This window comes from Micropterus dolomieu, linkage group LG23, assembly GCF_021292245.1.
Source record: "Micropterus dolomieu isolate WLL.071019.BEF.003 ecotype Adirondacks linkage group LG23, ASM2129224v1, whole genome shotgun sequence".
NCBI classification, from domain to species: domain Eukaryota; kingdom Metazoa; phylum Chordata; class Actinopteri; order Centrarchiformes; family Centrarchidae; genus Micropterus; species Micropterus dolomieu.
The window spans coordinates 32,713,614-32,738,589 of NC_060172.1; the positions used below are offsets into that span (position 1 = coordinate 32,713,614).

At 39.7% G+C, this 24,976-nt stretch overlaps 1 protein-coding gene across 1 annotated transcript in view; it reads left to right on the top strand.

The window, feature by feature from the left end:
• Positions 1–24,976, top strand: part of LOC123963792 (protein turtle homolog B-like) — a 108,803-nt gene that overhangs the window by 49,087 nt on the left and 34,740 nt on the right. The window contains exons 3-5 of the mRNA XM_046040837.1: positions 503–649; positions 15,059–15,210; positions 18,093–18,210. Of these exons, the coding sequence (XP_045896793.1) occupies positions 503–649; positions 15,059–15,210; positions 18,093–18,210 (417 nt within the window). The remainder of the gene's footprint in view (positions 1–502; positions 650–15,058; positions 15,211–18,092; positions 18,211–24,976) is intronic.

Genomic DNA, 24,976 nt, shown 5'->3' on the forward strand with positions numbered 1-24,976 from the left:
TGTAACCCCGAGGGTTCTCTGTTGTCATGTTGGCCACTTCCCACTCCTCAAAGGAAGTAATGACCTGTCCTTGCCTCAGTGCATCTCCAAAATAGACCACCACACACATGAAGATGAGGACATCTCTGCCACACTGAGGCTTAAGTGACAGATTACACTGTGAACATACAACTGCAGTTGGTATCCTACTTTGTTGTTGTGCAGATTAACATTGCAGCACTGACTGTGAAACAGGTCTTATGCACTGTGATGTTACCCTGACACCCACACTAACACACCGCAGTGTACTTTGTGATCCCTGCATATTTATATCTGAACTGCTCAAAGGTTGATTTTCTCTTTAACATTCATCTGGCGTTCTCTTCACTCCTCTCTTTATTCATTCACCTCCTCACCTGTTCCTTCCTTCCCTTAATTTCCTTCATTAAATTCAATCCACATGTCCTTCTCACCTCTCTGCGTCCCTTTCTGCTGACACCTCATCTCCTTCTCTGTTGATCAGGCCGAGCCAGTCTGCACGGCAAGTCCTCCCTGCGGATAGAGAATGTGCGTTCAGACGACCAGGGCTGGTATGAGTGTAAGGTGCTGATGCTGGAGCAGCAGTATGACACCTTCCACAATGGCAGCTGGGTGCATCTAACTGTCAACGGTAAGTACCATCAGCATGCATCATTCATACTCTTATAAGATGGAAAGACCGGTAGAGAAACAGATATGTATACAGAAGGTACATCTGTAAACTGATATATTATTACACGGGTATATTGACTTTTTGTAAAAAATATACATTATCAAGCCTTGGAAATGATACACTGGTTGTCTATGGGAATATTATGCAACATCTGGTTATCTGATTCTAGAGACATGAGTATGATTATAATAATGATGATAATTAGTCTTATTATTAACAGCTGTGGCATTAGCTAGTAAAGATGGGCCTCTTGATTTGATCACATCCCAAAATTTGGATTTAGACTGCCGCCATTCAGTCGAGGGCTGCCCTCCTGACTACAGGCTGGCTTTTGCTTACAGCAACCATTTTAACCGTAAACACATCTCTATCAATAACTTTCACAGCTATAAGATGTTTATGTTTAAAATCAACTGTCAAAAACCTGTCTGCTGTATTTAAATTCAGCCCCCTCCCCCCCCAAAAAAACAAAAACAAATAATAGCTTTTTAACAGAATTTTCTGAATTTCTCTCCTCCATTGTCCTCAACCATGATAGAATTGTTATTGTAGGACATTTTAATATACACATTGATGACCATCTAACCATTTTACCTCTGAATTCATTAAAACCTTAAACATTACAAACCTGATGCAGCATGTCTGGTTTCACTCATAACTAAGGCCCCGACCTTTACCATTTACATTTACTGAATTTAAACTCCCTGTCATTGATAGACCTTGTCTCGGATCACAAATTTGTTGTATTTGAGTACTCCATCCAGGCAAACTCTCCAATTCTGAAGCAATCAGGATGTTCTCTTAAAGTTCAAAAGTCTGAAGTTCTCACCGTCTCCCCTGATTTATTTATTTGCCTAATTCAACATTAATGCATTAATGAACTGGTCACTGCCTCCAGTAACCTGTGTTACTTGGCTATAAATCAGCTTGTACATCCTGCACCCACGGCAATCTCTGCCACATCAATTGAAGATTGTAAATTGTATTTATCATTTTTTTCAACAAAATCAACAGTATCAGATCCAACATTGTGCCCCCGTTCTCTTCTGACCTATCTAGTAATGTTCCAAATTTACTAAGCCAGATTGCCCCTGTTACCATGCACAATCTCAGTGAGACAGTTACTCATCTTGGTTGTGTCCTCGATCAGTTTAAGACAGCCCAGTTACTTTAAAAGAAAACCTGGCCTTGATGCATCTGTTACAAACAATTTTAGAATCCCATCAAAAAAATGACCTTTCATTGGTACTGGAAAAACTGGTCGCTGAGCAGCTCCTTCCAGGTTATTGAATATTTTTAGTACCAAAGGTTGCGGGAACATTCCATTTTAGTTCTACTCGATGTAAGCGCAGGCTTTGATACCACTGATCATTCCGTCCTCATCAATACACTTAATAGATGCGTTAGTATCCAGGGATGGGCAGTATTTATGATACATGTATTTCAAATATGTAGTTCAAATTACAAAATAGGATTTTGTAATATGTATTTGATAGGGTTGATGAAAATGGCTTCATATTTTGTATCAAAGCACTGTTTTGTATTTTGTAGTTTAAAAATACAGTATAATAAGTAGAACTTAATGATATCGTAAAAATACTGCCTCTGATTGGTGTCTACTGAGTAATATGAGACTTGTTGGGAACAGAACAGAAAATTGATCCAGATCTGGAGAATAAGCCAATAATTGCCAGCTTTCCATCCTTTTTTAGCATAAATTGCTAAAATTCCTGTTAAGTTTTGTTGTTTGTTTTAGTAACCGAGGCGAAATAGTTTACCTTTTTACGTAATGTTCTAGCTAACTATTTGACCAGAGTAGCAGCCCTCAGAGTTAATGTTAGCTTGCTACTTTCAACTTTTGCTAAGTTTTGTGCATAAAAAAAGCGTTTCAGAGTTGTTGTACAACATTATTTTAGAATGCCACAAGATGGTGTAACTTGTTTAATGAACACATGGACCTTATTGTCATAAACAACATTGTGCTGCAACACCATTAAACAGCAGGTTGTCAACCCATCCACCACTTGTGTTTGTTGTAGCTCAGATGAAGCAAAGTAGACCCTATGTTACCAAACACCAACTAACTGAATCAGAATACAAATCGACATCATTTGCAAACTTTTAGTTAAACATTAAATGTTTGTTACTGTAAAACTACCCTTCATCAGGGTGATCACAGGGATATGTGAATATGAGAAAAGCTGTTGCTCTCAAACATTGTGTACTTAATCAGATGAGCGAGTGTACTGGTGAAGGGATAGATCAAATAGGCTGATAGAAGATGATTTCATAGTACCTTGGAAATGTATTTTTATAGGGTATTTAGGTATTTTAGGGTATTTGGTATCTTCTTTTTTTTAATACATTTTGATCTATCTTTGCCCATCTCTGTTGGTATGTCAGACAAAGCCCTAGAGTGTTTTTTGTCAAACAGACGCTTTTTGGTCTCAGTGGGTAATTAAAACTTCCTTCAACTTAATTCCGACAAAACTGAGCATCTGATCATTGGCCCTGGAAATGCTACTACAGGCGTTTTCCAGTATACTGGCCCACTCTCCCCCATGTCAACAAGCTGGTCAAATCATGCGTTTTTCCACTCAGAAATACTGCAAAAATCAGACCATAACATTTATCATTCATGCCTTAATGTTTTTCTGTCTCGATGCATTGCCCATTTCACTTGCCTTAGTCAAACTGCTCTGGCACATCTACAGCTTGTACAAAATGCAGCCAAAACCTGTTGGCTATAACGCGCGCCAAACCTAAAACCAATGCCGACTGTTCTTTTGCAGTTCTAGCTGTCATGAGCTGCTGAGTGTGAGGGAAGTGGGCCCAGATGCAGATGCTAGAGTCTCAGATGCTGTTTGATGTATGATTTATTCCAGCAACAATAGAAAAGCCCTCTGGCTTACATGAGGTAACTGCGAGAACAGTCCGAAACACAGATGGCAGTCTAAAAATGCTGCATAAATCCACACAGGGTTCCAAAATCCAAGACAGGAAACAGAAGTCCAAATGGGAAGCTATATACAAACTAACTACGAAACACTCTGAGACACCCGACATATAATGACGACACAACAGGACAATATATACTGAAGCACACCAAACTAGCCACAGGTGGGACACACTAGGAATCAGGACAGACAGGAAACAAAGCTAGACAAAAACACCAGACACAGAAAACTCCAAAATAAATCAGTAAAGTAAAACTCACAAAAACACATGAGGACAAATTTAACAGAATAAAATGGAGAACACAAAATGAATGAACAACTGCCAAAAGCTAAGCTAATACAGACAGAATTTAAATTGCCACTAACATACACAAGAAAAGGCATAACCACAAAAAACACCAGAACACTAGCACCCAGACTGTGGAACAATCTCCCCCCTCCCTTTAGATCAGCTAAGATTGTTTGTGGTGTCTGACTGAACCTCATAATGGTTGTGTCATAACTAGAAGATGAGCAAAACACTGCACCCGCTACCTGCTATGTCACAAACAGGGTCTCTGGAGAAGAGCACCAGACAAACACCTGAGTGTAAAATAAGTAACTGACACACAGTGTAAACACTCACGGGACTCTCACAGAAACTAAGACTATTCTTGCCTTCACTTGGTAGCTCAAGCATTTATCGAGACACTTAATCAGACTGCGTATGATGACGCTAGTTGCTGTGGTAACAGACCAACCCCTCAGTGTTGCTCTTGTTTGGTTTCACTTCGCCTTGCCTCTGCTCTCTCTCCAAGTGCTTAAAGGCCTCAGCCTTCCTCCTCTGCCTCTTTTCTCTTTCTGTATTTATGTCTGTCTCTCCTCGGCTGTCCTTAGTGGCTTGTCACCACATCAGATGTGAGCCGCAGCGCTTTATTCAGTTGTAGTAGTCAGGCAGTCACTGATGTACAGGACACAGCTGAGTGGTTGCTAGTTCTAAGAAGATGTTGAGGTCAGCTGTGGTCAGAGATGTGCCAAAAAGGGAGAAGATTGTTTGTTGACTCATATGGGACTGAAATGAGTCTGTGTAGTACAGAATTGCCCCCCCCCACAAAAAACAACCAAAAACCAAATCATTGTCAGTGTATTGAACAGTAATGAAAAAAGAAATCTAACATGTATTTAGACATATTCCTAAATGCTTAATCTACAGAGCATTGGTATCAACAATCACAAACTGCAGGTTCACATTATCAGTCCAGTTTTGAAACAGAACAGATTGGGTGGAATCACTATGTCCTCCCTGTGGCATTTATTGAATAGGAATGTGTTTAAGATAATCATGAAGTTAAATGCCTTCTCTATAATATTTGTGGCTGAGTTTCTAGTTTTTCAGTTTTTTACTAAGATGAAAAAGACAAAGCTAGATGTCAGTGAAGGTGTAGGAAACAGCCAGTGTGGGTGGGAGGTCAATATGAGAGCAAACCTACAGTATACCAATAAAACTGAAAGCTAGCTTAGTTCAAAAATAGTAGCCTATAACATGGTATGTGTTGTGGAACTACCCACTGACAAAAGATGGTTGCATGGTTAGATTAAACAGACTAAGACTCATCCTTACTGATCAGTGTATGGAATATTTGCAAGTATGCATGCAGGGCAATGGCAACCACAATGGTGAGTGTGGATGCCATTGCCTTTGTAACAGTGATGGCTAGCCATAAAAACTTTCACAGAATTCGGCTTTATCATCAAAAAGCGTCTCTGAAGATTTAAAAGTTCACATGGAGGACAGGAGGTGGCATGGGAGCATCCTGTATGACAGCAGCTGGCTTGAGTACTGTGGCAGTGTTCCGATTCAGTGACAAGCAAGGCGGGGTTGATGTAGACAAGGCGAGGTGAAATCAAGGTCCTTTGATAGAGAGACAGTAGTGAAGCGGTGGCAGGTTCAGGGGACCTGGGCCTTAGGGAGTCCCTGCCGCGTTACTGATTGCTGATGTCATCCTCATGCAGCTCCACTGGAGAAAACTCCCACCTCTGCTTGGCTGGCAGGAAGAAGCAGTTCAAGCAGGTTGTCAGCAGTGGTGTGTTCCACACTGTGGCAGATGTACTCTAGTATGTATGTACAGAATGAAATGATCTGTGGTTGTAGAACTCATGGTGAGGTCACCAAAAGCATAGTGCATAAAAGATATGCACTAGAGCCAGCTTCTAGATTTTTTGAGCAGGGCCATATCAAATATAAAAACTTCTAAAAATTATACTTCAGAATGCTTTTAAGAACTAATTACGTGGAAAAAAGCGATAAATAAGACACATTGATTAAGTGCCTTACTTAATAAGTGTAAGAGGAACATTTGATGGTAATGGTGAAGTTGATTGGTAAGCTGTCTTACCTTGCCTTACAGTCCGAGCAGATTTTGCTGGGTGAAATTGACTTGTGTGGTGGAAAATGGTGTGGGCAGGGTTAAAAACATGAACTGCGGGAGCTAGCATAGCTAGCAGCTTAACAACAGCAGTCCTCAAAGTTGTAAATCATTTGTTTGTTATTATTGTCATTTGTTTGTTATTATTGTCATTAACCTCTGTTGCTGTTCTTGCACTTACTGCAACCACACAGCGTCCCTCCTTCTCTGCATCTTGTATTATTTCACTGTGCAGTTCCAAGAATTTAAACGATCAATATTTCCTGAATGAGAGGTCAGTCCTACCCCTCTCTCAAACTGGCTGGACTTTGGAGAGGCTCATGATTTCCTGTGTCGTAGTTAAACTGATTGAACGACTATAAGCGAATACAGCTTGCCTCGTTCCGTATAGTAATGTGGAGGAATCCAGTGTGACCGCACCTTCGCCTTCACTCTCGAGTGATCACACGATTAATCACATACATGATCAAGGAGAATTTCACGTTGATAGGGGCAGACATGGAAGATGAATGAAAAGCTATTGCAAAACATTATTTAGAACTACTTTATTCTGATATATCGATATTCTTTTAGACAATATATTATTCATCATGACAAATTATATTTTGTACACTGAGGAGACCTTCGCAGCTCTCTTAAATTAAACATTATTTTTAAGTCGTGCAAAATTTGATTAACTTTTTTTACTAAGTTTTACTTTTTCTTTCCGTGATGTTTGGCAGTTTGATAAAAAAGAGCCCAGATCCTGTTTGGTTGAACAACTATAGAATTGAGAACTGAATGGTCAAGCCATCAGAAGGTGAAGCCGTAGATATTATGCAATCACAGTGAGCCAGTTGGTACGTATAACACTGGTGTACATCCTTCAGTAGTAAACCAGTACTACCTATCTCTCATTACCTGGGTATTAATATTATGAATGTGTTGAATGTTTAACTACGTTAAACATGTGTTTACTCTGGCTCATAGAGTATTTTTAGGAATTGCAGTGACTGAATCTTTAAGGTTCTGTGTCCTGCCTCATACTAATGCTGCATGAAGCTCCAGCAGTGCTTCTATTTATAGACCCCCATTTGCAATCTACTTCTCTGTATCATTGTCAAACATCAGTGGCTGTCAGTGATTACTCTGAGCACTTTAGCTCTCAGCCTTGTCGGCACTGAAGAAGTAAGTGATGCATATAGATTCCGGGTGAGATGCATATAGATTGTGGGTGAGAGTGCTATATCGTGCTGATGCTTTTCCTTTACAAATTGACACCTTTGCTCCATTCCTGTGAACTTGTATCGCCCTCAAACTCCTTCCGGAGAGAGTGTCAGTGGAGAACAGGATGAGCAGGAAGAGAGGATGATGTAATTATTGTGCAAGCCATTTGCTTAAATGAAAGCAAATGGCTTGCCAGACCAAATATTGCAGAGAATTCTACTTTTTGTATTGAGTTATTGCTGTTGTTAGGTATATATCAAGTGTTTACCCTCTAAGTGGTTTAGAAAATGGATGTATGGATAGATGGATGGATGAAGCAGATCACTGTAACCTCATACAGCCCTATGGATGGCATCCCACTTCCTGGTGTCTTGGGACATTACCATCTCCTTATTTCCCTTCTAAGATGATTTAGACTCCCACTGTTTTCCTCTCTCACAGTGCAGGCCCTAATCCAGCACGAGGTGATGCCAAAGAAGCAAGGTTCATATCTCCCAGGGTTAGTCTTCAACTGCTCCCCCTAAAATAGCTTCAGCACATCCTCCCGCTGGCCATCCCTGTATTCTGCAGCAGAACGCTGCAGTGCCTGCATGCTACACAATTGCCGCCTTCTCTAGCTTTCCTCTCTGTTGGTGTCTTTCTTTCTCACTCTTTCCCCTCTCTTTACCTCTTTCTTTCTATCGCTCTCTGTTTCTTTACTTCCCTCATTTTTCCTTTTCCGTCTGATGGGGTGTTTGGCACTGGCAAACACACATGTAAACACACTTTTCTCAGTGCAGCTTTGAGGAAAAGGAAGAAGAAACCCCCTCCTTGTCATGGTCTGAAAACAGATTTAGACATTTTTCCATGGGTTTTTGTGCCGCGCCACGTTGTGAACATGAGTTTTCTCTGCGTCCTCACAGCAGGGAATAGTCACACCGAGCTTCACCCTTGAAGTCTTGCTTGGTAGCAGAGCAGATAGCAGCCAACCTTTGACATTCCACTCCCTCAAAGCAAAGCCCTTTCTTGCCAGACATGGGGTTTCCAAGGCCTGACATGGTGGGCCCCAGCTCAGACAAAACTGGAACAACTACGGCCCCTAACACCCCCTTGCCACCCCACCGCCCACCATGTCCCATTGGGTGATTTGCTGGATGTGAAAATGAAGTATAATGTTGCCATGTGTGAGTGAAAACCTCTGCACTACACACTTGTGTAGCTGCACTGGTGACTAGAGAGGAAGCTCTGTTTTTAAGTCTGTGGTTTGTTCAAACCAACATGCCTCCAACATCAGTGCCTTTTACATTGTTGTTATGTGTAAAAACACTCGCACCATGCCAGCTAGGCTTGAATGGTAATCACAGCTCAGCTCAGCACGAGTACTCCCAGCCAATCAAAAAAAAAAAGACCAAAGGGAATACCAACATCTCTTTTAACGTAAGTCAATCTAACACGCATCCACAGAGATATATCAGATACATGGTTTACTGAACAATAACAACAGGCTTGTAGAATAGAGAGACCTCACAAAGCCAAGGTCATTACTCTCACATAGAGAAGTATTTATTCACTTGACGTCCTGCAGTGATACAGAGGGATGGTTTTATTAAGATAGCTTTAACAGCAACAGAAACATCTTTGATTTTCATGTGAGTCTGTAGACATTCAACCAAAACAGATGTTCCCCCACAGCTCCTAAACCACGAAGCCCAAGTCATTTGAAAAAAATAGTTGTTAAACACATTCAGCTCCAACAAACTCTTGTCAAAACACATCTATTTAAACTTTGATGATCACTTTGCATTTTAACCTAAGTCTGCTGACAGTTTAATGTATAAACACCCTTTATAGCACTGCCACAGTTTCTTCTGTGCCAGTTCCATCAGTGGAGCTCAGTTAGCACTAACAGTTTACAGTCACATATGCCACTGCTCAGAATAGGTCAATGTTATTCTTATCCCATGATGGTGATCACAGCCATGGTAGATTTATGAACCTCATCTCAATACCTGCAGATTTTGCATGGCAGGATGCAGTCATGAATGACTTATGACTGCTGTCAGTCTGCACACAGAACAGTAATTGGTAAACTCCAGATCAGTTTTTCATGCATTTCACTCATCTAGAACAGACATGCTACATAGTGTAACACACCACAATTTGCCAATATTTTGCATTATTTCCAATCATTTTAATGGGATCTGCTGGAATCTCTACTAAACTGTACTGTAGAAATAAACTTACAGAGACTTTAAATGTGCTTGGAAAAGGTAATGCCTCATGCAGTTTGCTATGATTAGTGACTTTTCTGGAAAAAATTAAAGTGATAAAATTTGAGGGATTGGAAAAACAGCAAACATAAGTAAAAGGCACAAATCACAATGCTGCTGCTTCCATCCATTTTTGCTAGTCATTTGCCTTTCAAAGTTGATAAACTAACGATGGATCTTCTGAATTCAATGCTTAATGAAAGCTGGCTATCAATTATTCGGAGTTAAGGTGTTCTTGAATGCACCACTAAGGACAGTTATTAAAATAGTACCTGTTCACAGCTGCAGTTCACATGACAATAATAACAAAAATAACTTTAAAGCGACTTTCAAGGCTCTGCAAACAGATTTGCGTAGTGTAGTGAAATGAGAAAACTTGCACTGCATTGTGGAAAACGGCCTGAAATATTGTTTAGTATAGCCCGACCGATGTGGGCTTTTTAAGACCGATATTGATATTTGAGGGCTTTTAAATCTCATACATACGTAAATCATAAATCTCATTCCAAAATATCAGCCGATATTCTTTTTTTCCCTTCTTTTCAGAAACATACAAATAAACAAAGCTTATTATAATGTTTTTTAGTACTTTTAACAAAAGTACAGCTGATTGACAAACTCTTTCTTAATTGACACTTCACTAAGCCCCGCCCCCCTTAGTTACTGTTGCTAAGTTCGACAAACTGTCAGCGCTGCCACTGTCTATTACTGCACTCCCCTGAGAAATATTGTCAAATTTGTTGGAAAAAGCGATCTCACAATGAAGCAGACACTTGCAGTTGCATTATACATTTGAAGGTTGTATTCAGGCTGTCAAACTGACTCAAATTGACTCAAACGGACGTGAAAAAAATGAAAAAAGCTAAAGCCTACCACTCACACAGTACAAGTGAACCACCACATCCCCCTACAATTCATACAAAAGACAACGATATTAAGGATCAACAGTGTTCCTGTAAAGCTGGGTAGGCCTCTATTCATTATTACAATCATTAAAAAGCAGAACAGCAGGGCTTTATTACGTTACATTCAGTATGAAGTTAGCTAGCGTTAGCTAACTAACATTACATTAGGAACAATCCACAGCCGACATTTTTCTGGATTTGTTTTAGGTTTTTGGAAAGAGAATAAAACATACTTCTCCTATCAACCTCTCTGGGTAGCGACTGTAATTATTATAAGTGCCCCAGAAACAGTGTTTGACCATATCTTGGAAATATACAGCGAAAAAAAGCTAGAAAACGACTCCTTTTGCATTAGAGTTAATGGAGCGCAGCCATAAAAGTGTCGGACCTCCGTTAGAGCGAGTCCTATACTGCGCTGTGATTGGTCAGCTTTGTATTCGGGGCGTGGCTTAGCGAAGAGTCAATTGTCATTTATTGGTTGTTATAAACACTGATACAGATTTATCAGCAATTATCAGCCAAAAGTATCGACACACCGGTTTTAGTGTATGCAGATTGTACTGTATTTAATAGACGAAAAAATAATTAGAAAGGAAAAGACACAATTGAAACTACTTATCCAACTACTACTCATGATATTGCAATAAAAATAATTCCAGTAGATATCTACCGTAGTGGTAATATAGATATAACTAAATATCGAGATAGCTCTGCTAAGTAACATGTTTCAAATAAAATATATTGTCATTTTATGCATTGTTTATTTATCTTTAAACATAAGTCTTTGATGAAAGTCATTCATACCCTCCATCCTTCAGCAACTAAAAAAAAAGTAAAATACTAAGAAGGGCTGCACGATTAATCTAAGCTCAATCGCGATGTCCTTACATGCGATTACATTTACATTTATTCATTTAGCTGACGCTTTGATCCAAAGCGACTTACAATTGCTATACATGTCAGAGGTCGCACGCCTCTGGAGCAACGAGGGGTTAAGTGTCTTTCTCAGGGGCACAATGGTGGATTGAACCTGGGTCTCTCACACCAAAGGCATAGTCTTATCCATTTTGCCATCACCACCACATAACCATGTAACTTGCCACGGGATCACTGAGATAAATGCCGGTGCTCCGGTCGCTCTCTGACAGAGACAGAGAGACGTCATTCAGCTGAAGTGGTAAGAAAACTGGGTGAGGATAAGGAAGGTTTGGGTTTAGCTAGCTGACCATTTACCGTCAGCTGTATTGGTGCCTTTTGTTGTTCAGCATGTTTTTCATAAAACCTTACTTTTTGACAACCGACCAATCACAGCCTGGATGGGGCGGGACATAAAGAGCCTAAGTCACTCACTTCCACTTCTGGCTTCCGGCATGGGACCTTATTTTGGAAAAATTATGTACGGTAGTCAATGGCGAGGGACAACTTATCTTTTTATCCCGTTAGAATTGAACCCTGAATTACACATATGATGTTGCTCAATTTAAAATAAAATTTTACAAGTCAAGAAAGTCACATTTTGTTGTAAAACAGTAAAGTTACATGTCGTTTTGTGTAAAACCGCTCAATGAACTACATCTCTCGTCTCGCACAATATGTCACCAACATGTTAGCGCGTTAAAGCTAGCTAACGTTCATTGCTTTCTTGCTACTAGCTAGATAATGTAGCTATGTTCCACGCAGAAATGTATCTCACCTGATGTGTTTAATCCAACGACTCACGTCATCCTCTCATGTAAGTTTTTTGATGTTAGCTTCAGTAACGTTAGCTTCAGTCATTGACAGAGAAAGTTATGACGTCACATATGCGACTTTTGGGTTTGTGGTCTTTGTAATTACGCATTTTCACAGTCTTATATCTCAACAGTTTTACATCAAACTACGACCTTCTTTAATTTAAAATTTATCTTTTAAATCGACAAAGATCATATGTGTAATTCAGGGCACAATTCAAACGGAATCAAAATATTTGTTGTCTCCTGCCTTTGACAGTACAGTACTTTTCCGAAATAAGGTCCCATGGTGGTCCACCGGAAGGGGAGGGACTTAGGCTCTCTATCAAAAAAAGGTTTAATGCGCTACAGCAAACTTTCAAATGTTGAACAATGAGATTATTACGTAGCATTAACAAATTAGATAATTTTTTCATGCACAAGCATTTATTAAATAAAAACAACTACTGGTAAAATAGTAAACTATTATATGGAACTATAATGAATATAGTAATTAATATATTATTGTTATAGGCTACTAAAAGTATACTTTTAACTGAACATTATGCTCTATATTCAATGTTATAATATTATACTAATACACTAATTTATACTAGCTCCTACTCCAGGTTTTAGATAGTGGCTCTGCAGTGGACAGATGTAGATTTAGATCCATGATGCCATTGTGCCAATATGTGCTCCTTCTAGCCGGATCCTCCGTAGAGCAACACGCTCCCCTTGTTCTGTTTTACATCTGTTTTACAAGTTATTGTTATAAATATTGTTTATCGTTTAACTTTGTTCAAGTCAAGAGATACACATTTGAAAATGTCAATATTTTGTGCATTTTCCTTGATAATCAAGCAAGTCGACTCATTCGACTCATCACACCCGTTTTGACTGACATGTGGTTGAGAGGCAGGAAATTCCATCACATTTGCTGTTTTCTTACTTTCACTCAAAATATTGAATGGATCAGTAGAGATAAATGTCTCTTCAGAAGTTGCATGCTTGGAGTGCTTTTATTGTCGCCATGTCTGTGGCATGGCAAAGCGTGTTGTGTGGAATTAGCACTATGGCCTGGCTTATGGCTGCAGATGGAACGACATGGTAGCAATTGAGAGACTACAGGATTACACATGTAAGCAGATCAGCTTCAGTTCTAAGGTGATTAGATTGAGAATATCAAAACAGGAATTATGACTGAACAAAATCTGTATTGAATCACTGACAATGATATTGACGTGTGTGTGCATTGAATGGGGTTGGTTCAGGTTAAATGGGGGTGGGGTAGTTAGAAAACACAGCTTATGTATGTTTTGGGTGGAAGACATGCCAATTGTCTTACATGATCATCCCTCATAATCTATGAGGTCACTGAGCTAAAGAGGATATTGAAAAATGGTTTTATAAAATGCAGCATGCCTGGGACATCACTGCCTGTCTTTAAAAAGAATCCTACTCGATTGAAATGTAAAAGCCCAAGATGAAAAACATCCTTTGCAGTTTAGCTAGTTCAGGTGGGTTAGTCATTAGATATTAGAACATATTAAATAATTGACCGTCTATACTCTACGTATTTAATTTGTGCATAAAATTGAGGTCTGCTTATAAATGGAGGCATTTGGAATACAGAATCAGACAAAAAGCCCTGACTCTGACTTTCTCTCCAACTCCAAGGAACTCATGGCCTTAAAGAAAGACAAGAATGCTGTTATTGCTGCAGACAATGAAATGTCAGAACTGTCACTACCTTTGTGACTAAGGGTTTGCCCAGGGACAGATGCATAGATTTTTAAAACTACAAACATTAAGGCTTTTATAAACGGCTTGTCAGTGTGTGTTTTGCATATAAATGCTCAAGTATGCTCTGTTGAAGTGTGTGCACTCCCAGCACCAGGGGTAAAAGCATTTCTTCTTTATTCCTTCCTTAAGTCTTCTTCCTGCTCACTTATGTGACAAGCACGCCATTGCTACCTGACTTCCATTGTCTTATTTTCTATAACGGTACAAATCTAAAATTGTGCACTCTAAGACGTGTGCAACCAGCATCCAAAGGCAAAGCCAGGTAAAGGTTTGCACACATGCATTATTGAGAGGTATCTTGGTAACTTGTTTGATTGGCCAGTCTCCTGCTATTATGTACACTTGGCTGGTCCTTCAAAGGAAAAATGAGTTCTGCTGCCAAGTAGTTAAACAGTAAAAGTTCTGATCCACGCTACATCCATGATTATTGACTTAAGGAATTTATAGGAAGATCTCTAACATAACACACATGTTCCAGAAAAGATTATTCTATAAATACTGGAATATTGAAAGATCATGATCTCTATAATGACACAATCATTTAGGTCATTAATTACTAGAGACATGCCCTGTGATTTTTCCCCATATCGCCATGCGCGTTCATGAAGACAATCAGTGTCTTTCACAGTCTCCTGGGAACCAAGCTATAACAGTATGTGTCACCCCAAAAAATTATTTTAAATAGTTACGTATGTTAATACAGCTAGATTTAGGTACCAGTGCAGTGTATTCATTTGTGGATGGTTGCCCAGTGCTTAGGAAGCACTGAGTAATGCTCACTCACAGTGCAGTGTGGTTGCAGTGGCAGTTCATCATCACTACTTAATAAACAAGAGAGTGCAAGAAAGTACTACAACTGTTTGAAAGTTACTAGACTGAATTGTCAAAACAGATGCACAATTGCTAACATTTTCTCACTGATAACTAAATAATTTGGTTACTAAATACAGCTGACCTGTCAGTATGTAGCCACATTTTGTTAGTGACATCACTTTCAGTAATAGTTACAGCAGTCGTGTCGGTGCCATGGGAGCTGACATACAAACTACCTGTACGTGGTCCTTTTGAAATGTTTTTAACATGTCCTCATTTATTTTTTTCCCCAAACTTCCTATCCCGTGACTCCTCAGCCCCCCCCACGTTCACAGATACACCACCTCAGTATGTAGAGGCCAAGGAGGGGGGTAGCATCACTTTGACCTGCACAGCCTTCGGCAACCCCAAACCCTCTGTCAGATGGCTGCGGGAAGGCAGCCTCATGGTCAGCAGTGCCAAGTATAAGGTATATAACTTTATAATCTCTTTATGTCACATGTGATTATTGATCGTATTACTCCTCTGGTATCTTCGACTTACTTTGTGTTCAGACTGACTTTACTGTGTGTAAAAATGCAGCATTCATTTTAATGAGTCTACTACATGGGCAAAGCAGGTGTACCAGTGCACTTCATTTACTTTATCATCATTGAGATATAGTTGTGAAATCCTGCCTCATACTATTATAAACCTTTCACCTGACACCTTCACTTTGGACTTCTGGATGATATCATCATGTTCACTGCTGATGTGAACTTACTTTAGATATAAGGGTTGGGTTTATGCCATAATGTGACTTAAACTGGTAAGCTTTTACACTACATCTAGTGAAAACGTGCATGGCTTAGTTTGCTTAAATTTGCTTTTTTGTATTATTCTTTACACTTGTTAAAGCACTTTGTAACTTGTTTTTGAAAAGTGCTCTACAAATAAGGATTATTATTATTATTATTATTATATTATGGTCACTTGAAAGTGTTGAATTGTATCAGCTTTATCTCTTGGGCACTCTCAAGTTTTCTGTGCTCAACCAGCAGAATAAAAGCAGAATAAAAGCACTTTCAGACATACCCATGAGTAAGAGCTTAGCATTTGAAATATGCTATAAATATATATATATTTATGTTGAATGTTTTGGCCATATGACAATATGGAGATCAGGGACATTGAGGATCTTCCAAGTGCCCCAAACAGATAGGACCTGAGTCGCATGACCTCCTCTCCACCATGGAGACAATAAAAGAGGACAAACTGCACAAACAGAGAAAGAGAAAGGACATCTGCCGACTAAACGACATCCAGACAAGAGAGAGCAGGCAGCTACCTTTTCACCGCAAAACCCTACTCCCCTCCAGCTCTCTCTGTAGCTCAGACAATCCCTGCTACCTGCGTGTGCTGATCCATTCTTTCACCCATATTTTTTGTCTTTCTAATTTCTATCTTTACAATAACAAACAACAGCTGTTTCGTGTGTAGTTTCACGTCATTTCCCGTTTCAACTTTCATGTGTGTTTTCTTGACAAAACGTGGTTTGGAGACCAGCGTCAGGTGACAGAGCCGCTGTCAGCTGGTGTAGTGTGTGACCCCCTGTCACCGATCAGTCACGTAGTGTGAACACCACAACGACTTCAAGACTCCCGTCACAGGACAGCAAGTTGTGTAGTGTGAACAGCACGGCCGTCGGCCGGCGCTGAAAGTCGTGTAGTCTGCACAAGCCTTCACACGGAGGAAGAGAGAGACAAGTGGAAAGAATGAATTTCCTGGAGAATGTGTGTATTAGTGAGTGATCCTTTACTTTGAGTGGATCTTATTGTAAGTGGAGGAAGGTCATCTCAATCACTTTTACTTCTTATACACATACAATGACAGATTAGTTAGTTTTAGAGTTTGCGTTAAATAAGAAAAGAAGCTTTGTGTTAATAGTGTATGCTATATAGTAGCTACAATTGAGTCCTGCATGTAGGAATGGAAATGACTCCCCCACATTATATCAATTATTTAAATGACTGAACTTTTTTCATAAGAGAGTTATGTATCTAAATTTGTCCCAGTTGCAGGCAGCAGCTTTTCCCGAGTCACTAGACTATACTGTATTTTTCTTCAGTCTTTTTAATGTATAACCTGAATGTGTTCTTTGAGGCAGTTTTGTCTTCAGCTTGTGTTTATTTGATATGACATGCTTATCATAAAAATATGGTGTTGTTTTTTTCAAAGCTAGTAACTACATTACCGGCAAGAAACATTCAGAGAAAGCCTTTTTCTCTGAATGTTTTTAAAGTATTCGTTCACATTTGTTCAAGTCTTAAAATAATAATCAGGGGCCCATATTAACTAGGGGTGGGGGGAAAAATCGATACACCATAGTATCGTGATATTTTCCGTGGCAATTTTGGGGACACAATTTGAAGTTGGAAAACAGGTAATAAATTGCAGTATATCGCAATATGTTTAAAATCGCAATGATATTGTATCGTGACATAAGTATCGTGATAATATTGTATTGTGGGTTCTCTGGTGATTCCCACCCCTAATATTAACACTGAAACAGGTTTTGCTTGTTCTTTTGTTCATACTGGACTAAATGTCTTGCTAATGTGCTTCCAGTGTAACTGATGGGGGACAAAATCCACAATCTGCATTCTGTACTAAATGTATTCCAAAGTTCACAACAAGAACTATTTTACAGTATTTTTATCCATATCATCTATTGGAGGCATGTTAGTAAGGGCATGTGAGTATTGTTTTAAGATAGAGAAAATAAACTTCTTTAATGTGAAAATGATGACATTAACAAATAAGATAGATAGAGAAATTATTCATTATTTTGCTGTTTTATTTCCTTATCTAATGAAATGTATGAAATTAATTGTCCTTATGTTCTTTATATGTAGCTTTGGCAATATTGTTGCTATACATTCATGCCAATAAAGCTAATTTGAATTTGAATTTGAGAGAAATTACTTCACGTTCAACATTACTCACTGTCCTATCTTAAGTTGTTGACTTAAAAAAAACTCTCTTTAAACTCTCCTTAAAGAAGCAGGGGACTTGCCCAATCAGAGTGTCAAATCCGCCCAATTGTCATGACAGTAGCCAAATTAAACCCGACTTGCTCTCAGCCCCTAAAAGTCTTGGTCTTGTCTCGATAAACTCTGGTCTTGGTCTTGACTTGGTCTCGGTTTGGGCGGTCTTGACTACAACACTAGTGTGTACATACATGTAGCGACTGGAACATTTTCGGTTGGAAGACCAACGTTTATGGCCCTTTGTCACTGAAGGTCCACATTAAAAGTAGACTTGAAATAGCTTATGTTAGTTATTAGAAAATGTTTATGTGTGTATGTTCAGGTGTCTGATGGGAGTCTGACGGTGCTATCCATCACCCGGGAGGACCGTGGGGCCTACACGTGTCGAGCCTTCAGTCCCCAGGGAGAGGCCATTCACACCACAAGGCTGCTAGTACAAGGTAGGAACATCTGTATGTTTTGCTGTGTCCCTAAACGTGTTTTCGCATGTTCTTTTGACACAACATTATCTCATTATTTGATAAACAGCTTTGAAAACATTTGACAAACTTTTTGCATGCAACGTTTTCTATAATATCCATCAACTGACACTGACACTATTTTCTTTTTTTGTTCTTATGTCCATACTTTTGACATTTCTCTTGTGCTGACAGTACTTTTCAATGTTTAGAAATTGAGCAACTTGATGAAAAATCCTGAAGAATTACTCTTTAGAGGTTAATTTTCTGCCTTATGTTGGCAGGCATCTGTCAGCTCTAGAGAACGTGACACATGGCATTCCAGAAGCCACTAGCAGTAACAACTCAAACCCATGCTACACAAAGCATGCATGAACAGTATTCAGGCAGAACATATGTCAGAAATACTTATTAAGTATTTTTAGCAGCTGCTCATAAAAAGAGCCTCTGCACAGCTATCAGTGTAACAAAATGTTATATATTCCTTCCAAACCATCAATCTGCACTTCTATCAGCTGTCACCAAACACCACACTGAAGCTAAACACTTTTCATAACTGAACCTAATTTATGAGAGCCTGGTAAACTATTCACAGCCTTATTTGAATCCAGGGTCTGACCAGATAAACAGATGCTAATATCTATGTATGCCCTCTGAGCTAACAGGGGGGTTTCCCTCTTGGGTTATTGAACAATTTGATGCATTACTTTTCCAGTGGGTGCAATTTCTTGCACATCAACTTTCTACCCCTGGCATCGAAAGTAAGAATGTCGCTTGGAAACGTCTCTAGTGTGTACACCATTTTTACCCTTTTTTAACATGGTGCAATGCAATATGATAAATGCATTGTTGTGGGTATGTGAATGGAATGCAGTATCAGCAGGTGGAGTTTGGAAAGGTCTCAGTAACGGCCAATCACATCAGCTCTTCTCATCACCTTTAAAATGCAGCAGACAGTTTAATGAGCCCTGAGGAGAGTCCAAGGTGGCTTCGCTGAGGAAAACCGTTTTTGGTGGTGCAGACTTGCATGACAAACACACATGCATGCAAAATTTAATTCAGGGCAGCTGATGTCTATTAATGAGTTCATTTTACTTAATGATGTTAAGCAAACATACCAGACAATGATTTGCATTTAGGCTATTACAGTTGTAGAAATAAACCTATTTCCGTTATTACTGTCTGTTGTTTGTAAAATTTCAAGTAATCCTGAGGGAACCCTTTTATGTCTGTACCAAACATGGCAATCCTTTCAATTCATCTAAAGTTATTGAGATATTCACTCAAAGTTACAATATCAATGATGGGAGGAAGCCGGAGCACCCGGAGAGAACCCACGCAGACATGGGGAGAACATGCAAACTCCACACAGAAAGGCCGGGGCAACCAGGGTTTGAACCCACAACCTTCTTGCTGTGAGGCAACAGTGCTAATCACTGCACCACCCCCTCATGATGAGTCCTGATTCAAAAAACAGTAGGCACAAGCATGACAAGACAAAGACTTTTGTGCACTCACTGCACATGAACATGTGTTTTGGGGGAGTGACTTCGGAAGGAGGCCTGAAAGGAGGGGGTGGGATTTTTTCGGTTGGGTACCTTCAAAATCGATGTCTCTGGCTAGTTTCTCCAATGTTACCTACTGTATATTTACCGTTTATACAGTTAGGTCAGCTGTGTTATACTATTCTATGCATCTTCAGAAAACCGAAGACTACACAAAAAAAAACTTTCTCCCCCTCATTCCACTACTTAGCATACACAGCTGGACACACAACCTGCCCTGCACTCCCTGTTCTCCACACACCTGCCCCCAGACCCACCAGGCAGAGATCCGCATTCTACTGAGTGCACTCTACTAGTTTAAAATGTGCTAAAGCTAAGTATGTCTTCTCCTTGCTGGTGTAAAACAGTCACAACTTTTGTGATATCAGCTAGCTGATCCCTCAAGCATGCTATCACAGGCGTGTGAACACAACAGGAAGAGTACAATTTAAATAGTGTATGATGCAGTAGTGTCTTTAGCAGTGGGACTAGACTATGCTGAAATTAGATGGGGATGACTAACTGCTGCAAGGAACATTTAAGACTAGATGGGGCTTGACAATTGTATTCATACATTTGAGCAATTTATTATTTATAGAGGGAGAAAAAAGAATCAGGATGGGAGAGCCTTTTGCCTCCAGCTCTAAATGAAATGTCAGCTTCTGTAACTAAAACCATGTGTGTGTGTATCAGTCCACGCTCCGCTACGAAATCAAGACGCATTTAGCAACTGAGTCATTTATTGTCAACGACGTGCCGCATCATGCACACATCAGTGCTCAAAGTCACTAATTGTTTTTCCCAGCAATTGTAAGTAAACACAGTATCAAATGTGCCTGTGCAGCAACCTTAGATTTGATACGCCTCACCAAAGAGGATAAATGATAAAGCAGCAAACATGGCATTCCAGGTCATCTAATTTAAAGATTGCTGCCCCAGATAAGCACAGATGAGTGGTCATGACCTCGTCTGGACTGGGGAAATTGAATCTTGATCTCTAACTGAAATATTTTCACTGAGTTTGGATTTCCTTGTGGAAATTCACCAAAGTAGCAAACCCATGCTCACTTCATAATAAATGCCAGATGTGTGTCTGGAATAAGATACAAGAAAAAGGACTAAGCTAGACTGGACTAAGTGACTTGAAACTAGCTGACCATAAAATGCACTGACGAACTAGAGAATTACACTGAATGACTACAATATATGATCAAATTGAAGTCCCCCTCTAGTCAAAATGTGTTGTACTGATTGTTCTTTGACTGTGATGTTTGAGCTTTACTGTGCAGAATGGTGTTAGTGCAGAGTTTGACACTAAAAAGCTGTTTTCACATTCATCTGCTGAAGGGGGAAAGTTCCTCTGTGGTCATCTTAAATCTCAGTTTAACACCTGATGTACCAGCAGGATGTGTGACATGAAACTAGTTTAGAGGCTGATCAGGGTTCAGTATGCAACTTACACAAGTGTGATTTGGAGATTGAAGCCTCCGGAGTGCACACAGTGGGAATGGACTTTTCAGTGAAGTAAGAGACTCGCGAGTGTCCAGCAGTTAACTTAATTTAATAAATATAAATAAATTAAATTAAATTCTGGATTTTATATGAGGGAGGAGGAGCAGATCTATATTCTTTAAAACATGTCTGGAGGTGATCTCCATTTCTTTTTTTAGCCATTTAGCTTGTAGTTAGACTCGGTCCACCAGTCGGTCCACTGCTTTGATCCAGATTTAAATCTCTGAAACTATTGGTGGATTGGCCTGAACTTTTGTACAGACATTTCTGTTCCCCAGACGATGAATCCTACTGACATTTCATCTACCGTCACCAGCAGTTCAAAGATTCAAAGAACAGTTATCCTGTGAAATAGCTAAACATCTACCGAATGGATGGGCACCAAATTTTGCAGAGACATTCATGGCCCTAGAGGTTGTATTTGATGACATTGGTGATCCTCTGACTTTTACCCTAGCACCACCATGAGGTTGACATTTATGGTATTGAGTGAAATGTCTTGACAGCCGTTGGATGGATTGCCTGTGCCTTTCAGAATCACTTGTAACCAACTTTTCTAATTGTAATTGACTTTTGAAAAAATGTGCCCAATACTTTGGTTTACTTCTGGGAGTCGGTTAGATGACATTAAACATTTAAATACCATTGATTTAATACTCTGCCAAATAATCCTCGAGTGACTGGATCTGCTTTTTAATCAAGAACAATAACCAAATCACTACATATTAATGGAATACAGGATGGCTTATCATGCAAATGGCTTATAAGTGATCTCTGCACAGTGGCAGTAATGACAGTTACCTTACTTAACGTAGCTATAGCTGGCTGGATTGATGATCACTGAAGATGATCAGTGCTGTGGCTTTTTTTTATTATTTTGATTCAGTGGAAGGCACTGTAAACCTCCTCTAAAATATGTCTACACATGTTGCAAGTCACTTTGCTTATGGGAAATTATAGGGCAAAAATATACACCAGCTTATTAGCTGGGTGTAAATTTTTCACCTGACCCTCTTCCCTTGTGCATTAAAATGTTTTTGTCAGCTTGCTTTTATAAAACCACTGCTTAATAACATAAGTTTCTGTGGTTTATATGTTGGTTGACAGTTGGTGTCATTCATCAGAACAGACATTGGACACGTTCACAGAGATCACATATTTCCTTTTGCCACTGAGTACAACGCCAGGGCTGAGCCAGAGCGGTTGTTTGACCCGTCCTGTATAATTTACGGGAGAGACGGATTAATAGAGGTCCTCCTGGAAAGCCACTGAGCTGCAGATCAGCTAAGAGACTACTGTGCCAACAAATCTCCAGCACTCAGCTTGTTCCAAATAGGGCGGGTTGGCACACGCACGCACACCCCCACACCCCCACAGACACACACGCACACACACACACACACGCACACACATGCACACAGACACACACACTGGCTCAGACAGCAACAACACAGTCACCCAGCACAGGCCTAGTCCTGGTTGTCCTGCTAAGGGGCTGGCAGATGGAAATGCTTTGCCTGTTAAAGGATCAGGCCGTGGGCTACAGATCAGAACTAACATATGGGGCTAGCAGTTTATAGTTGCAACACTGGCTCAACTCAGCTGTATGTGTGTTTGTGTGTGTGTGTGTGTGAACACGTATGTGTGTGGGTGCGTGTATGTGTGCCTACGTATATACTTGTCTGGACCAAAAGTTATAAACAAATAAGAAGACATATTAGGATAAATGTGTGTGTGTGTGTGTGTGTGTGTACAGCCATCATCAGGAGAAAGTGTCCCATTCAATGGTTATTGTGAACTAGCCTCGTATGAATGCTGCCTCACTGCTGGATGTTGACACAGTCTGCTTGTACTTATATTTGACAACCTGGGCAGTATTCCCTTATTGGTACTGAGGGGTTTCAGATGCCAAAGAGAAGGGCTAAGCTACTGACAAGTAGTAGCAGGGGAATAATGTTTTATTAGATGCACCATGATTCTCTCTTGAAAGATTATCTCTCAAGGCAAAAAAGTGATACCAGCATACTACAGTGCCACAGTAATATGCTATAGAGTGTATGTCCGCTACAGAGTGCCTTCACTTGTGCATTTTAGTCAGTTGGGAAGCTATAGATCAGGAATTATCAACAGGTCAGAGTCTTATGATGGAGCATCACTGAAATCTTTTTCTTATTCTTATCAAATATGCTTGTATTTCAGTGCTTTAACTTTTACATTAAGAATTATGGCCATGTTAAATGTTTAAATTTATTATTAAATGTTTATTATTTTTGAATTTTAACTTTGCACCGTTACAAATAAACTATGTTTTAAAAGTAGCAGGTGGTCACACAGTGAGAAAAAATAAATCTTGTATAGAAATCCAACATTTTGATGCATCCACAATGGTTTTATGATCGCATCGTATTGATAAAAGATTTGACACAATGGATGAATATACAGCAAAAAACACTACCACAGCGAAGAATATCATTGGATATATAAAATATTCATACAAAATTTACAATATTCTTTCATCAGACAAGTATTGTTGGAATTTTAAATGTTGGCCTGAAATGCCTTACAGTACTGTAATATTACCACTGTCCTCATTAGAGTAGAATTGCATCCATTGAAAAAGAATAAGGGCCCAGGGAGAGTACTGCCACAAACAATGTGTTGAGCATAAACATCTTTGTGCGTGCTCGTAGTGCCATCTGCGGAGGCCCACACCGTGGAGGCCCACACTGCGGTGTCTCGTGGGAGTATAGACAAAGTTTGACTCCTCAGAGCAAAAGCATTTGAGTCTCTTCATTGTTTTGTTTAACCCCCAGTTGCCTCTTTGTACTGGTCCAGTCAGTTGAAGAGCTCAGAGAATGAGTTGGTCAATTAATACTTACAGCAGAGTCATACTGAGATTAGCTTGAGCCATCTTCCTGGTTCCCGATCTCTTGGCTTTACTTACAGCATATCTGTCAAAATTCTGTGTTGTTATCAGACTTACAAGCCTATGCCAATTTTCCTGTCACGTAAAAAATGTTACATTTAGTTTGAAATAATTAAATCCACACATTAGAAAGTCTTTGTCTTGTCATGCTTGTGATGGCTGCAGAACTGCACACATTCTCTGTGTGGTCTTCACACAATGAACCAGTTTTATTAAGCAGTACCTATGTGTAGTATATCCTATTTTGGGTGGAATAGCCACATAAACACACTAAAGTGTTGAGTGGTGCTCTCATATAAATCCAACCACCTAGTGTGTGTTAAGTAGTTGAAAGAAGATTAAGGTAGAATAGTTTTTAGCTTCCAGACAAAGCTCAGCTATGGTTATGGATAGTTACAGTCACTGCTAGGAAATGACTACAAATCAAGTATCATGGTATAAATATGGTCATGTGTGCAAGGAGGATGATCCATCTGGCACAGCAAGGATCACTCAGTAAATTCTCATAATCCTTTACTGAGTGCAAAAAAAGTATGTGATATGGCTCTGGGGTCTGCCTTAAAGAATTCAAAGCGGATCCATCAGTTTTAATCCCTGTGTGTCCACACAGAATGTGTTCATGGCCATAAATACCACACATGACCCTTGCCCAGTACTAACTCCTGGAAGTTCCCACTGATGGCGGTAATGTTTTTAGAATGTCCTTGTGAATGTCACTGACCAGTGTTCCATGTGGACAGTCATTGAGATTTCAGGGTAGTATAGG